Source organism: Microcaecilia unicolor, chromosome 8 (genome assembly GCF_901765095.1).
Source record: "Microcaecilia unicolor chromosome 8, aMicUni1.1, whole genome shotgun sequence".
Lineage (NCBI taxonomy): Eukaryota > Metazoa > Chordata > Amphibia > Gymnophiona > Siphonopidae > Microcaecilia > Microcaecilia unicolor.
In genome coordinates, this window is record NC_044038.1 from 243965646 (window position 1) to 243980869 (window position 15224).

Here is a 15224-nt window from a genome sequence, read left to right on the forward strand (position 1 = left end):
GGGGGGGAGGGCTCTAATTTACATGTTAAGCTTGAGCCACAAGCGCAGAAATCACAGCTGAAATTTTTTTATTACCACAAAATTCTGTCCCTTGCTGAGTTTAGCACTGCTGTATATCTACCAATATTTGTAATGAGCTCAGAGACATGTGATAGTACAATTTAGGAGGCTTAAAAGATCAGAGGTGGTGGAGATGAAAACGGTAACGGAGTTCAAACATGCGTGGGATATGCATAAAGGAATCCTGTGCATAAGGAATGGATCCTCAGAAGCTTAGCTGAAATTGGGTGGCGGAGCAGTTGGGGGGAAGAGGGGTTGGTGGTTGGGAGGCGAGGATAGGGGAGGGCAGACTTATACGGTCTGTACCAGAGCCGGTGATGGGAGGCGGGACTGGTGGTTGGGAGGCGGGAAATACTGCTGGGCAGACTTATACGGTCTGTGCCCTGAAAAGGACAGGTACAAATTCAAGATATGAGTTTATCTTGGGCAGACTAGATGGACCATGCAGGTCTTTTTCTGCCGTCATCTACTATGTTACTATTTCTGTTCTTATTGCTTTCGAGATTTAAAAAAAAAGAAATGAAGATGGTCTTCAATGTTTTCTCTAAGCTGTGCAGTAGTCCTCCAACCGGTGGCGTAGCTAGATGGGGGCCACGGGGGCCTGGGCCCCCCCCACCAGCTGAAGACTTCATCCAGTGCTGGTCTGTGACGCCGCTGCCACATTGCCTGCCCTGCTGTCTCTTCCCCTCACATTTGGCACGCTCCTTTTAGTGAAATTGAGCATGCTCAGTTTCACTAAAAGCAGCGTGCTGGACGTGAGGGGAAGAGAGAGGTCTTCAGCTGGCGGGGGTTGGAGACCCCCTCCAGCCAAGGTATTTGCGGTGGCTGTGCTTCACCTGGCAGGGGTTGGGGACCCCCACCAGCCAAGATGTTACAGTGGCGGCAGTGGGTGGTGGTGGGGGGGGCAGCGGTGAGGCGGTGACCAAAATGTGCCCCCCCTCACCTTCGGCTCTGGCCCCCTCCCACCTCGAGGTCTGGCTATGCCCCTGCCTCCACCTACATTCCTGCCATTGGAATGTATCACATTTTCAATAGTGAGGGACAGGCAAGTTTTGCAGGACTCCAGGGAACCTGTTCATTATTAGTGATCGAAAACAGGAGCTTAGCGGAGATTGGATGGCAGAGGCGGGGCTGGTGGTTGGGAGGCGGGGTTAGTGCTGGGCAGACTTATACGGTCTGGGCCCTGAAAAAGACAGATACAAATCAAGGGACTGGTGGTTGGGAGGCGGGGATAGTGCTGGGCAGACTTATACGGTCTGTGCCAGAACTGGTGGTGGGAGACGGGGCTAGTGCTGGGCAGACTTATACGGTCTGGGCCCTGAAAAAGACAGATACAAATCAAGGGGCTGGTGGTTGGGAGATGGGGTTAGTGCTGGGCAGACTTACAGTGGGGGAAATAAGTATTTGATCCCTTGCTGATTTTGTAAGTTTGCCCACTGACAAAGACATGAGCAGCCCATAATTGAAGGGTAGGTTATTGGTAACAGTGAGAGAGAGCACATCACAAATTAAATCCGGAAAATCACATTGTGGAAAGTATATGAATTTATTTGCATTCTGCAGAGGGAAATAAGTATTTGATCCCCCACCAACCAGTAAGAGATCTGGCCCCTACAGACCAGGTAGATGCTCCAAATCAACTCGTTACCTGCATGACAGACAGCTGTCGGCAATGGTCACCTGTATGAAAGACACCTGTCCACAGACTCAGTGAATCAGTCAGACTCTAACCTCTACAAAATGGCCAAGAGCAAGGAGCTGTCTAAGGATGTCAGGGACAAGATCATACACCTGCACAAGGCTGGAATGGGCTACAAAACCATCAGTAAGACGCTGGGCGAGAAGGAGACAACTGTTGGTGCCATAGTAAGAAAATGGAAGAAGTACAAAATGACTGTCAATCGACAAAGATCTGGGGCTCCACGCAAAATCTCACCTCGTGGGGTATCCTTGATCATGAGGAAGGTTAGAAATCAGCCTACAACTACAAGGGGGGAACTTGTCAATGATCTCAAGGCAGCTGGGACCACTGTCACCACGAAAACCATTGGTAACACATTACGACATAACGGATTGCAATCCTGCAGTGCCCGCAAGGTCCCCCTGCTCCGGAAGGCACATGTGACGGCCCGTCTGAAGTTTGCCAGTGAACACCTGGATGATGCCGAGAGTGATTGGGAGAAGGTGCTGTGGTCAGATGAGACAAAAATTGAGCTCTTTGGCATGAACTCAACTCGCCGTGTTTGGAGGAAGAGAAATGCTGCCTATGACCCAAAGAACACCGTCCCCACTGTCAAGCATGGAGGTGGAAATGTTATGTTTTGGGGGTGTTTCTCTGCTAAGGGCACAGGACTACTTCACCGCATCAATGGGAGAATGGATGGGGCCATGTACCGTACAATTCTGAGTGACAACCTCCTTCCCTCCGCCAGGGCCTTAAAAATGGGTCGTGGCTGGGTCTTCCAGCACGACAATGACCCAAAACATACAGCCAAGGCAACAAAGGAGTGGCTCAGGAAGAAGCACATTAGGGTCATGGAGTGGCCTAGCCAGTCACCAGACCTTAATCCCATTGAAAACTTATGGAGGGAGCTGAAGCTGCGAGTTGCCAAGCGACAGCCTAGAACTCTTAATGATTTAGAGATGATCTGCAAAGAGGAGTGGACCAAAATTCCTCCTGACATGTGTGCAAACCTCATCATCAACTACAGAAGACGTCTGACCGCTGTGCTTGCCAACAAGGGTTTTGCCACCAAGTATTAGGTCTTGTTTGCCAGAGGGATCAAATACTTATTTCCCTCTGCAGAATGCAAATAAATTCATATACTTTCCACAATGTGATTTTCCGGATTTAATTTGTGATGTGCTATCTCTCACTGTTACCAATAACCTACCCTTCAATTATGGGCTGCTCATGTCTTTGTCAGTGGGCAAACTTACAAAATCAGCAAGGGATCAAATACTTATTTCCCCCACTGTATACGGTTTGTGCCCTGAAAATGACAGATACAAATCAAGGGGCTGGTGGTTGGGAGACGGGGCTAGTGCTGGGCAGACTTATACGGTCTGTGCCCTGAAAATGACAGATACAAATCAAGGGCTGGTGGTTGGGAGACGGGGTTAGTGCTGGGCAGACTTATACGGTTTGTGCCCTGAAAATGACAGATACAAATCAAGGGGCTGGTGGTTGGGAGGCGGGGCTAGTGCTGGGCAGACTTATACGGTTTGTGCCAGAACTGGTGGTGGGAGACGGGGTTAGTGCTGGGCAGACTTATACGGTTTGTGCCCTGAAAATGACAGATACAAATCAAGGGGCTGGTGGTTGGGAGACGGGGCTAGTGCTGGGCAGACTTATACGGTCTGTGCCCTGAAAATGACAGATACAAATCAAGGGCTGGTGGTTGGGAGACGGGGTTAGTGCTGGGCAGACTTATACGGTTTGTGCCCTGAAAATGACAGATACAAATCAAGGGGCTGGTGGTTGGGAGGCGGGGCTAGTGCTGGGCAGACTTATACGGTTTGTGCCCTGAAAATGACAGATACAAATCAAGGGGCTGGTGGTTGGGAGGCGGGGCTAGTGCTGGGCAGACTTATACGGTCTGTGCCCTGAAAAATGACAGATACAAATCAAGGGACTGGTGGTTGGGAGACGGGGTTAGTGCTGGGCAGACTTATACGGTTTGTGCCCTGAAAATGACAGATACAAATCAAGGTAAGGTATACACAAAAAGTAGCACATATGAGTTATCTTGTTGGGCAGACTGGATGGACCGTGCAGGTCTTTTTCTGCCGTCATCTACTATGTTACTATGTTATATTGACGCAGCACCTCCTATTGGCAGGAATGCGGTTGGAGGACTCAACATCGGCATGCTTACTATGACCATGCTCCCTGTTTTTAAAGGTCTCTTCCTTTCATTCTTGATTCTGGATTAACAATGAAGCAGCAAATTAATAGTGTTATATGAAAATCCAGCTTTGAGCGTAAAATGCTTCCACAAATTAGGCCTCTATTAGAATGCTAAGTAGTAATTAAGTCTATGGTATCATCCCATATGATTTCTTAATTGTTTCTCTGGGAGGCCCAGATAAACAGTATTAAAGTGGACTGAAAACTGCGCAGAATTGCTGCTGCCAAATTAAGATTAGGAGGCAAAGGGTTTGAACACACCTCTTTCCTCTCTGGTTCAGCTCAACTGGCTCCCAATTAAAGCAAGAACTGAATTTACATTATCGCTTTCTAATTCTATTTATAGCGCTCAGAACTGCGTGTGGAAATTTGGGCGTTTGTGTGCGCAATTTAATTGACAGATGGGCCAACTAGCACTGATAATTGGGTGATAATAATTAACGGCACTAATGAGCATGAATTTAAGTACACGTTATGCGCCAGGACCCATGTGTAAATTTTACACACAGATCTGAAAAGGGGGTGCAGGCCATGGGAGGAGCATGGTGGGATCGGGGACGTTCCTTGAATTTGCGCTCGGTGTAACAGAATAAGGGAGATCCATGACTAATTCAGGCATGAGAATTTATACCAGGTTTCAACTGACGTAAACCTTCACACCTAAGACTGTGTGCGGATCCTGCTACTAAGCGCTATTCTGTAAACAGTGCTAAACTGAGCGTTATTTATAGAATTGGATCCTATATGGTCTAAGTCATAGGAGCCAACTTTTCAAAATGATTGGGGGTGCTGAATTTTTTTCTTTTTTTTCTTTACAGGTGGTGCATTCCCCCTCCTGTCCCTTCTCCCCCTCCCCCCTCCACCTCCCTCCGAGTTCCAGGCCCCCCTCCCTCCGAGTTCCAGGGTCCCCCCTCCCTCCAAGTTCCAGGGTCCCTCCCTCCCTCCCAGTTCCAGGGTCGTCATCCCTCCCTCCCTTGTCTTATTGAAAAAGTACTGTTTTGCCCTTGTTTATATGTATCAACTGAGTTCTGGGTTGGGTTTTACCAGGTAGATGGTTACTTGTATTCTCTGATGATATTGTTTACATTCCATTAATAAGTATATCAATAGAAATCAAACAAAATAAAACATGGAAAAGAAAATAAGATGATACCTTTTTTATTGGACATAACTTAATACATTCTTGATTAGCTTTCGAAGGTTGCCCTTCTTCCTCAGATCGGAAATAAGCAAATGTGCTAGCTGACAGTGTATATAAGTGAAAACATTCAAGCATTACTATGACAGTCTGACAGGGTGGGAGGAGGGGGGTGGGTAGGAAGTATGCATGGGGACATCAAAGCATATCATTGATATTCTAACAGGATGGGTGTGGATAGGTGAGGGATGGGGTGATCAACAGAGACATACAGCTTTATGGTTTATAATGGGCTAGGAACCCCAGATCCTTGTTAAGTCCTTTCTGTTGGGTGTTAAAATATTCAATCATTCTGACTTCAAAGGTCTTACGTTCTTGTATGGTTTTAAAGTTACCTTTCAGGATTCTCACTGTGAAGTCACTGGTACAGTGTCCTGGTCCCTGTAAAATGTCACCTATCCACACCCATCCTGTTAGAATATCAATGATATGCTTTGATGTCCCCATGCATACCTCCTACCCTCCCCCATCCTCCCACCCTGTCAGACTGTCATAGTAATGCATGAATGTTTTCACTTATATACACTGTCAGCTAGCACATTTGCTTATTTCCGATCTGACGAAGAAGGGCAACCTTCGAAAGCTAATCAAGAAATGTATTAAGTTATGTCCAATAAAAAAGGTATCATCTTATTTTCTTTTCCATGTTTTATTTTGTTTGATTTCTATTGATAACCTTAAGAGTGGACTAACACAGCTACCACACTCCTCTACATTAATAAGTACAAAGGCCACTAAGGATAGGAAATTTGTTTTGTATTTTTTATTGTTCTCTGCCTGGAACTGTTTGGGTTAAGTAGAATATAAATTGCCTACATTAAATTAGGTTTATGTGGCACATGAAATCACAGATGTAAATCATGTAAATAGTGTTATAATGTTAAGAGAAAACCCACCCTAGTGGTTCCCAACTCTTCCCTCGAGCCCTGCCCAAGATGAATGGTCACGGAACCGGACCCCTGAGGAAGGCATTTTTGCCAAAACACGGACCGTATAGGGTCCTAATAAAACCTTGTTTGGAGCTCTTACTCCTGTGTTTTTATTGGCTGGTCACTTGGGCTTGGTTCTCTTCCACCCTTTGGTTGGTGTGCTTGCGTTTTTGAGGCAAGGAGTGGACCCCCCTTCTCTTCCCAAGATGAATGGTCTTCAGGACTTCCAGAAAGATCAGGGCCATCCCTGGTAGGCCAAGATAGTGTCTCGTAGTTCTGGCACGCTGAGAGCCATGTCCTGGAAGGAACCTCCATGAGCAAACTTTCAAATACATCTCAGGTGTGTATTGCCTTTCAGTATGTTTAAACATGAGTAAATAAATACATTTCCCAACTCTCTTTCATCACTCCATTAATCTTCCTTGTTCCTGTCCTCAGACCCATATGCAGAAGGCTGAAGGCTGACCAGTCCAAGTCCTTAAGATGTGTTTTAATGTCCAGGTGGAATACGAGGAAGGCAATTCTATGTATACGCCACAAGAGGGCGCTTGACTGGCGCATATTCGATAAAAGGAAAATAGTGCTTTTGCCCAGACATAGAGCTGGCGCCTAACTTTAGGTGAAATGTTTATATCTATGTTAATTGTCTATTTTGCACTATGCTGAGTTCTAGGTAGAGACAAGGCCACTGAGAAGGGAGGGGGACAAAATTCCCTGGGCCCGGCAGCAGGGTCTGTGTCTCTCCTGCTCCTGTCGGGACCCGGGTGATTGCGTTGATAATCCAGTCCCGGCACACAGGAGCAGGAGAGAGAGACAGTGCTGGGCCCTGCTTGGAGGTCAGGGAGGAGCAGATGCAGAAGGGGGCAGGAGGTGGTGTTTTAAAAGTATTTCCACGTAACTTCCTCGAGTGTCCCCTAGTCTTTGTACATTTTGAAAGAGTAAAAAAAAAAAAAATCGATTTACTTCTACCCAGTGGCGTCGCGAGGGCAGCTGACACCCGGGGTGGGTCGCCGCTGCGCACCCCCCCCCCCTGGGTGCATTCTACCCGTTCTACACCACTCAGGATTTTGTAGACCTCAATCATATCTCCCCTCAAATGTCTCTTTTCCAAGCTGAAGAGCCTAGTCTTTCCTCACACGAGAGGAGTTCCATCCCCTTTATCATTTTGGTTGCTGTTCTTTGAACCTTTTCTAATTCCGCTATATCTGTTATTGAGATATGGCGACCAGAACTGAACGCAATACTCAAGGTGAGGTTGCATCATTGAATGATACAGAGGTATTATGTTAGATTGTTCGTTCTTAAAAAAAAAAGTTTACACAGTCAGCACATTCTGAAAAACAGCTGTTTTGCCATCTTAGAATCAACCTATGCTGGGAAAAACCTCATTAAAGAAATGCATTTTCAGTAGCTCTCTAAGATCCTCGCTTCTTTTGGAAGTTTCTTCCAGTTGGAGACGTTTGCCTTTGTAAAGGCTCTTACATGAGTTTGAACTAGACAACAAGGTGAAGGATTTACTAAGTGGAGCCTCCCGGTGTATTCTGACTGCAGGGAACAAGCCGGAAAGTAAAATGTGAATGGGCAACTTCTGAGAATCTTGCACATAAGACAGAGAATTTCAAACAAATCGCCAGAAGATTGGAAGCTAAGGCGCGGAGGAAAATATCGCACTAAGAGATTCATGTAGTTACAGAAAAACGCTTAGGTGGCGTACTGGCTTATATGCACATGCGAGCACAGAGGTGGTCATGTGTATAACTCTGCACCTACATATCACGTGAACGCACAGAATACCAGTGCGTTTGCAGGTAAATAAGTACAATGACACACGGAAATGCAGCAGAAGAGTAAAGCACAATTGTCTAAGACTGCTTGGTAGTGGCGAAGGGCTGGATTCAATAAATGGTGCCGAAATCTGGGCCCTGGAAAGAGATCGACCATAAAGGGCAGGCGACCTTTACAGAGTAGTTGCTTAGCGCTGAATTCTGCAGACCAGCTCTTGAGCGCCAGACTTGTACCTGCTGAAAAGTGATGAAATTGCCGGCAGCCAGGTTGGAGGCAGAAATCCTTTATTATTGCTAATTAACTTCAATGATTAATATCAAGTAATTGTTTAATTGGCTCATTAAGCAATTTGTGCACATCTATGAGCTATACTGAAATTTCGGTACCCGAATTTGAGCGCCATTTATAGAATCTGCGTGTAAGTGCAAAAGGGGCATTCATCTGGGGGCACGGGTGGTCCTGCCCCCTCACATGTGCCACGTAACAAATACTGTACATTATAGGCAGCTTATCGCAGGTCTAAGGCTGCTGTAGGTGCTTAAAAGGTAGCCCCCACTTATACAATCACCTCCTTGCTGTGTAACTGGCATGTTAATGTTAGCATCTAGTTTAGAGAATCACCCCCCCCCCCCCAAAAAAAAAAAATGCTGTTACATCTAGACAAACTGGAGGAGTGGCCTAGTGGTCAAAGCACCAGTCTTGCAATCCAGAGGTTTCTGGTTCAAATCCCACTGCTGCTCCTTGTGATCTTGGGCAAGTCACTTAACCCTCCATCGCCTCAGCTACCAATTTAGATAATAAGCCCTCCAGGGACAGGGAAATACCCAGAGTACCTGAATGTAACTCACCTACAGCTACTACTGAAAAGGTGTGAGCAAAATCTCAATAAATAAATATCTGTATTGATTGTCTGAGAAAAGTGTGAAATCAGGTCAGTGTTATATTGCTGGACATTCCAGCACTAGTTTGGGCATCCCTAAGTTGCCACGGCAGCCAATCACCTTTGTGGTCTTCCTCCGTCAGTATCCAGACCCTACTATGCTAAACTGTACCATACTGTGCTATTATGACATGTCCGCACATACCTTAAAATGTGAATCTGTCTCCTCTTCCTGAGTGGAGCTGGAGGGAGAAGGTGTAGCAGATTTACTTCCCGGGGGCGATGGGGAACCATGGGTAATACCACTTCTTATACCCATCTGAGCAATCAGCTGTGAGTGGCTGAGGGCACTCATGTGACTGGGCAACATCCCTGGTCGATGGATCAGGGGAACTTGATGGTTGGAATCATAGGAAGTGCCATCTGGGTGGACCAGCTCCTGGATCTGGGTTAGGAGAATATTTCTTTTTAATTAAAACTGTATTTCTTACCAAAATGAACTTACGTCTCATCTGATAATTGAGAAAATAATATTTATCATTTATTAAAGAGAAATCACCCCAACACTAACTTCTGACTTTGATAAATCCTCACTTTGCTGTTGTGTAAAGGGAGTATCAATGACTATTTCAATCATTATACTGTTCTTTTCCCTCCGCTGTATCCCTGACACTGCACACTCTCTTCCAAAAACCTTCCTCAGACTGAAATACACATCCAGGCTACCCCACCTAACTTCACTCTGTCAAAAAGGAAGAAAACATTGTTGGCCTAAGTGTGATGAAAACCAAGCATCAACAGTGACCTCAACAGCTATGCAACAGATTTTACTATTACGACGACGCAACAGTCCAGAATGACACATTATGCCAAAAAGTTACTACAAACCTCTTGTTCTGTTTAATTTAACAGGGATCTCAACTACATGACAGGTTCTCGGCATGTAAAGTGCGAGTTCTGAGATTCTGCTATTTTAAATGGTTCTCTCCCAGTCAAGAAGAAGAGGATAAGGGAACCCTGTGAGACCTGCAATAATTACCAGTGAGGTTTTACTTCTTCTACAGAAATGCAAAACAGCACTTGCACAAATACTTGTAATGAACAGTAATACTGGATAAAACATTGTTTTGCAACCTTTGAATCCATTTGGCAATAGGTTACGGGAGTCTGTAAAGATGGGAAAACCAATGTTTCCTATTAGATAAACCATCACCTGTGTAGGCCACAGAGACAGAGGGAGAGAGGTGCTGGGTGGCGGAAATCGGAAAGGAGGGGTGGGAGTCCTCAGACAAGAGAGGGTGGGGGGTCCTGGGGGGAGGGGGAGGAGGGGAGGGGGCCCTGAAACCTTGCTAGCGCCCATGTCCTTTCTGTTGGAAATGGGCCTCTTTTACTAGTATTCTATAATTGCAGAGTTGGGCATCAAATCTGTTAAGCCCACCAACCATTATATGCAAACTTGAGGTGCAACTACTTATGCCAAGTCAGCATTTTCAGTGGGCTTTCCCCCTTCCAGCTTATTACTGTATGAAAATTAAGTTGATCATATCTCACTTTCCCTTCTTTTTTATGTTGTTCATCCAGTGTTTTAAGGTTTGTACACTTAGGGTTACCATATTTTGTCCCCCAAAATGGAGGACATATGCCCCGCCCCACCACAACCCCACCACGCCCCCTTTCACACCCCGCCTCACCCCTTTGGAACCTTGCCCCATCCCCTTTCATACCCTTGCTCCGCCCCCTGTCACATTTTCCCCTCCCCCCCTGTCACACCCCCTGTCACCCCCCTCCCCTTACTACTGCCCTGGTGGTCTAGTGACGGAGCGCTGCCCTGCATTCATCCTTCCTGTTGCTGATCTCAGTGCTGATTCCAAATGGCCACCGAGAGTTGAAGTCTTGCGAGGTCACTTCAACTCTCGGCGGCCAGTTTGAATCGGTGCCGAGATCAGGAACAGGAAGGATGCATGCAGGGCAGCGCTCCGGGCAGGAAACAGGGGGCTCTTTCCTGCCCCGAAGGCGGAAGAGGTCACTAGACCACCAGGGCAGTAGTAAGTAAGGGGAGGGGAGGCTAGCAATCTGCCCATTTGTCCGGATTTCTGGACAAACAGGCAGGCTGGCGGGCAAGCCGTCCTAGACGGCCCGCCCACCAGCCTGCCCGTTTGTCCAGAAATCCGGACAAATGGGCAGATTGGCAAAACCCGTTCGGTTGCCCGGATATGTCCTCAAAAAGAGGACATGTCCGGGTAAATCCGGACATATGGTAACCCTATGTACACTACCATGTCGTCTATTTTTTTTGCCTAATGGCAGAGCAAAATTAATACAGAAATACAGGCCAACCAAATTTCAGTTTTCAGCACCAAAACTGACCCCAAATCCATTTTTGGCCTGTTTTCAGTTTCTCAAGCTCCTGAACTATCTTTGGCAGCTCTGCTCTTAAGACGGCTGCTATGCTCCATTACATTCTCTTGTTACTTAAGTCATTTAGATTACTGCAATGCACTTTCCATGGTTTTCGTGTAGTGGACCCGACGTGAAAACAATTAATACAACACAGCGCAGTCAGGTTCCTCATAGGAACTAAAAAAAAAAAAAAGTGATCATGTCACACCCTTACTGAAACAAAAGAACAGGTTGCTTGTCTCTGCAAGAATCCCTTTTCAAAACTCTTACCTTAGTACATCAACTACACCAACCAGGACTCCCTCTTCATCTATTAAGGTTGACGATTCCATAAGCCCCAATCGGAGCCTTCAACTACACCAACCAGGACTCCCTCTTCATCTATTAAGGTTGACGATTCCATACGCCCCAATCGGAGCCTTCAACTACACCAACCAGGACTCCCTCTTCATCTATTAAGGTTGACGATTCCATACGCCCCAATCGGAGCCTTCAACTACACCAACCAGGACTCCCTCCTCATCTATTAAGGTTGACGATTCCATATGTCCCAATCGGAGCCTTCAACTACACCAACCAGGACTCCCTCCTCATCTATTAAGGTTGACGATTCCATATGCCCCAATCGGAGCCTTCAACTACACCAACCAGGACTCCCTCCTCATCTATTAAGGTTGACGATTCCATACGCCCCAATCGGAGCCTTTAACTACACCAACCAGGACTCCCTCCTCATCTATTAAGGTTGACGATTCCATACACCCCAATCGGAGCCTTCAACTACACCAACCAGGACTCCCTCCTCATCTATTAAGGTTGACGATTCCATATGCCCCAATCGGAGCCTTCAACTACACCAACCAGGACTCCCTCTTCATCTATTAAGGTTGACAATTCCATATGCCCCAATGGGAGCCTTAAGATCTGCACAACATCTGTTGCAGGTCCTCTCACTGTGTCCAATTTGATACAATGACACTCGTAATAATTCTTGCTTTGTACCAAGATATGGAAGCATCCTATCAAAGATGTAAAGCTCCTCTCAAGACTTAGTTTTTTTAAATTTACCACTGCTTAAACTTATTTAAACGACATTATGAGCACTGAAATGAACGGAGAGTGACTAGAGCACAGACCAGATAAAATGTCCTCTTCCCGTAATCTTCTTTTCTGATGATTGATGCAGTTTCCGTTATGATACAGTTTGAGATATGAATTTGGATGCATTGCAAACGGCCTAGATGTGAACGTAATACGTGGAATATCGAGAAATAAAAAGAGACTTGAGACTACTGCATAAACCACCTTGTTATCCTGGGTGATGTGCGGCCATTATGCATCTCTCTTTCCCACCTACCATGTTTCTACAGTACGGTCACCTTACTGAGATTTCATATAGATGTTATACAATAGGGTTACAACGTGAAGGTGCTCAGCAAGACTTGGGGAGATTTATGCTGTTGAAATAATTGCTTCTTCATCTGTAACCTGTGGTAAAATACATCATCTGCTCCTTTCCACTGGATGAGCCACAATGGCTGTAGCATCGCCATTATACATTCCACTAGCATGTGATGGTAGCTCTAGCCACTAGATGGCAGCCAAGTACATCCAGACAGAAAGAGCCTCTTTGTTTTTCAAACTCTCTGGGCTTGCTTCTCCATTTCTGTTAGGATAATACAGGTTTACTTAGCAACTATGGCTCATATGTTTACTATCTTCTGTCCATCCACTCTCCCTGGGCAATAACACAATTAGGGAATAAGCATAATGAATATTTAGGTTGAGATGTTATCTGAACTTGCAAACATCTACCACCTAGAAGCAGCGTAACCAATCAGGAGATAGCACAAGGTACCAGGTCAGAGCCAGTGGGCTGCCTGCACCTTCCTTTTGAGCTGCAACATAGGGATGGGCATTCATTGTCATGCCTTAACATACTTACTGCATGCAACATCGATTTAACTAATTGATATACGTGAAGTCAATTTGCAAATGTTAAAAAGTGGAGGAGTGGCCTAGTGGTTAGGGTGGTGGACTTTGGTCCTGGGGAACTGAGGAACTGAGTTCGATTCCCGGCACAGGCAGCTCCTTGTGACTCTGGGCAAGTCACTTAACCCTCCCCATTGCCCCAAGTAAGCCGCATTGAGCCTGCCATGAGTGGGAAAGCGCAGGGCACAAATGTAACAAAAATAAAATAGATACTATTGGAGATTCTACATGGAATGTTGCTACTATTGGAGATTCTACATGAAATGTTGCTACTATTGGAGAGATTCTACTTGGAATGTTGCTATTCCACTAGCAACATTCCATGTAGAAGGCTGCGCAGGCTTCTGTTTCTGTGAGTCTGACGTCCTGCACGTACGTGCAGGACGTCAGACTCACAGAAGCAGAAGCCTGCGCGGCCACATTGGTGATCTGCAAGGGCCGACTTCTACACGGAATGTTGCTAGTGGAATAGCAACATTCCATGTAGAATCTCAAATAGTAGCAACAGTGGAGGAGTGGCCTAGTGATTAGGGTGGTGGACTTTGGTCCTGGGGAACTGAGGAACTGAGTTCGATTCCCACTTCAGGCAGGGGCAGCTCCTTGTGACTCTGGGCAAGTCACTTAACCCTCCATTGCCCGCTGCATTGAGCCTGCCATGAGTAGGAAAGCGCGGGGTACAAATGTAATAAAAAAAAAAAAAAAGTTTAGTAACATCACTGTGTGAAATAAATTGAAATAATCCAAAATTTGTAAAAAGGGCCTAATGATTAAACAATGCACACAGTTCCACCCCCCCCCCCCCCCTCGGTTCATATTTTTAGGAAGAGGAAGTACATTCAAAAAGGTTTCAGGTCAATGACAAAAGCCTCCAGATCAGCAAACATGACCTGGAAGACAATGTTTTTTTTGCTACTATTGGTTGTAAGTTGATACTGTACAAAATTGATTAGACAAAACTAGCTCGAAGCACTTGAATTCTACTATTTATCAGCCTTAGAAATAATTCTAACCAAGAACATTGTGTTTTCAACATTTACAGTTAAGCCAGAAGTTAAACAGTTAGTCAAAGCTAAGTCAAAGTTCACTTTTACCCAAACTGAAGGAAGTACTTCCATATTTTAAACAGTAACTTGATTAATGAAGGCTCAGAAATGCTGCAGTGTTTCAAGAGGTGCTAACCGGACTTGGAAAAATCCAAAATTCCAGGAATAACATGTATAGAATGTTTGTACGTTTGGGAAGCTTGCCAGGTGCCCTTGGCCTGGATTGGCCGCTGTCGTGGACAGGATGCTGGGCTCGATGGACCCTTGGTCTTTTCCCAGTGTGGCATTACTTATGTACTTATGTCCTCTACTTGGCTCACTTTTATTACATAGAGCAGTGATTTAACCTATTGTGATGTCATAGTGGCTCATTCCACCAATAAGAGCCAACCTCATTAGTGATGTCACAATGGCTTGATTGTATAGAATGTTTGTACGTTTGGGAAGCTTGTCAGGTGCCCTTGGCCTGGATTGGCCGCTGTCGTGGACAGGATGCTGGGCTCGATGGACCCTTGGTCTTTTCCCAGTGTGGCATTACTTATGTACTTATGTCCTCTACTTGGCTCACTTTTATTACATAGAGCAGTGATTTAACCTATTGTGATGTCATAGTGGCTCATTCCACCAATAAGAGCCAACCTCATTAGTGATGTCACAATGGCTTGATTGTATAGAATGTTTGTACGTTTGGGAAGCTTGTCAGGTGCCCTTGGCCTGGATTGGCCGCTGTCGTGGACAGGATGCTGGGCTCGATGGACCCTTGGTCTTTTCCCAGTATGGCATTACTTATGTACTTATGTCCTCTACTTGGCTCACTTTTATTACATAGAGCAGTGATTTAACCTATTGTGATGTCATAGTGGCTCATTCCACCAATAAGAGCCAACCTCATTAGTGATGTCACAATGGCTTGATTGTATAGAATGTTTGTACGTTTGGGAAGCTCGCCAGGTGCCCTTGGCCTGGATTGGCCGCTGTCGTGGACAGGATGCTGGGCTCGATGGACCCTTGGTCTTTTCCCAGTGTG

At 45.8% G+C, this 15224-nt stretch overlaps 1 protein-coding gene across 7 annotated transcripts in view; it reads right to left on the minus strand.

The window, feature by feature from the left end:
- The window catches only part of TOX2 (TOX high mobility group box family member 2), a 314937-nt gene that overhangs the window by 30131 nt on the left and 269582 nt on the right, over window positions 1-15224 (minus strand). For 6 of the 7 annotated variants that reach the window (XM_030212722.1, XM_030212719.1, XM_030212716.1 and 3 more), the window contains one exon: window positions 8968-9207. The exons of the other annotated variant lie outside the window; for it this stretch is intronic. In XM_030212722.1, the coding sequence (XP_030068582.1) occupies window positions 8968-9207 (240 nt within the window). The remainder of the gene's footprint in view (window positions 1-8967; window positions 9208-15224) is intronic. 7 annotated transcript variants of the gene reach the window in all.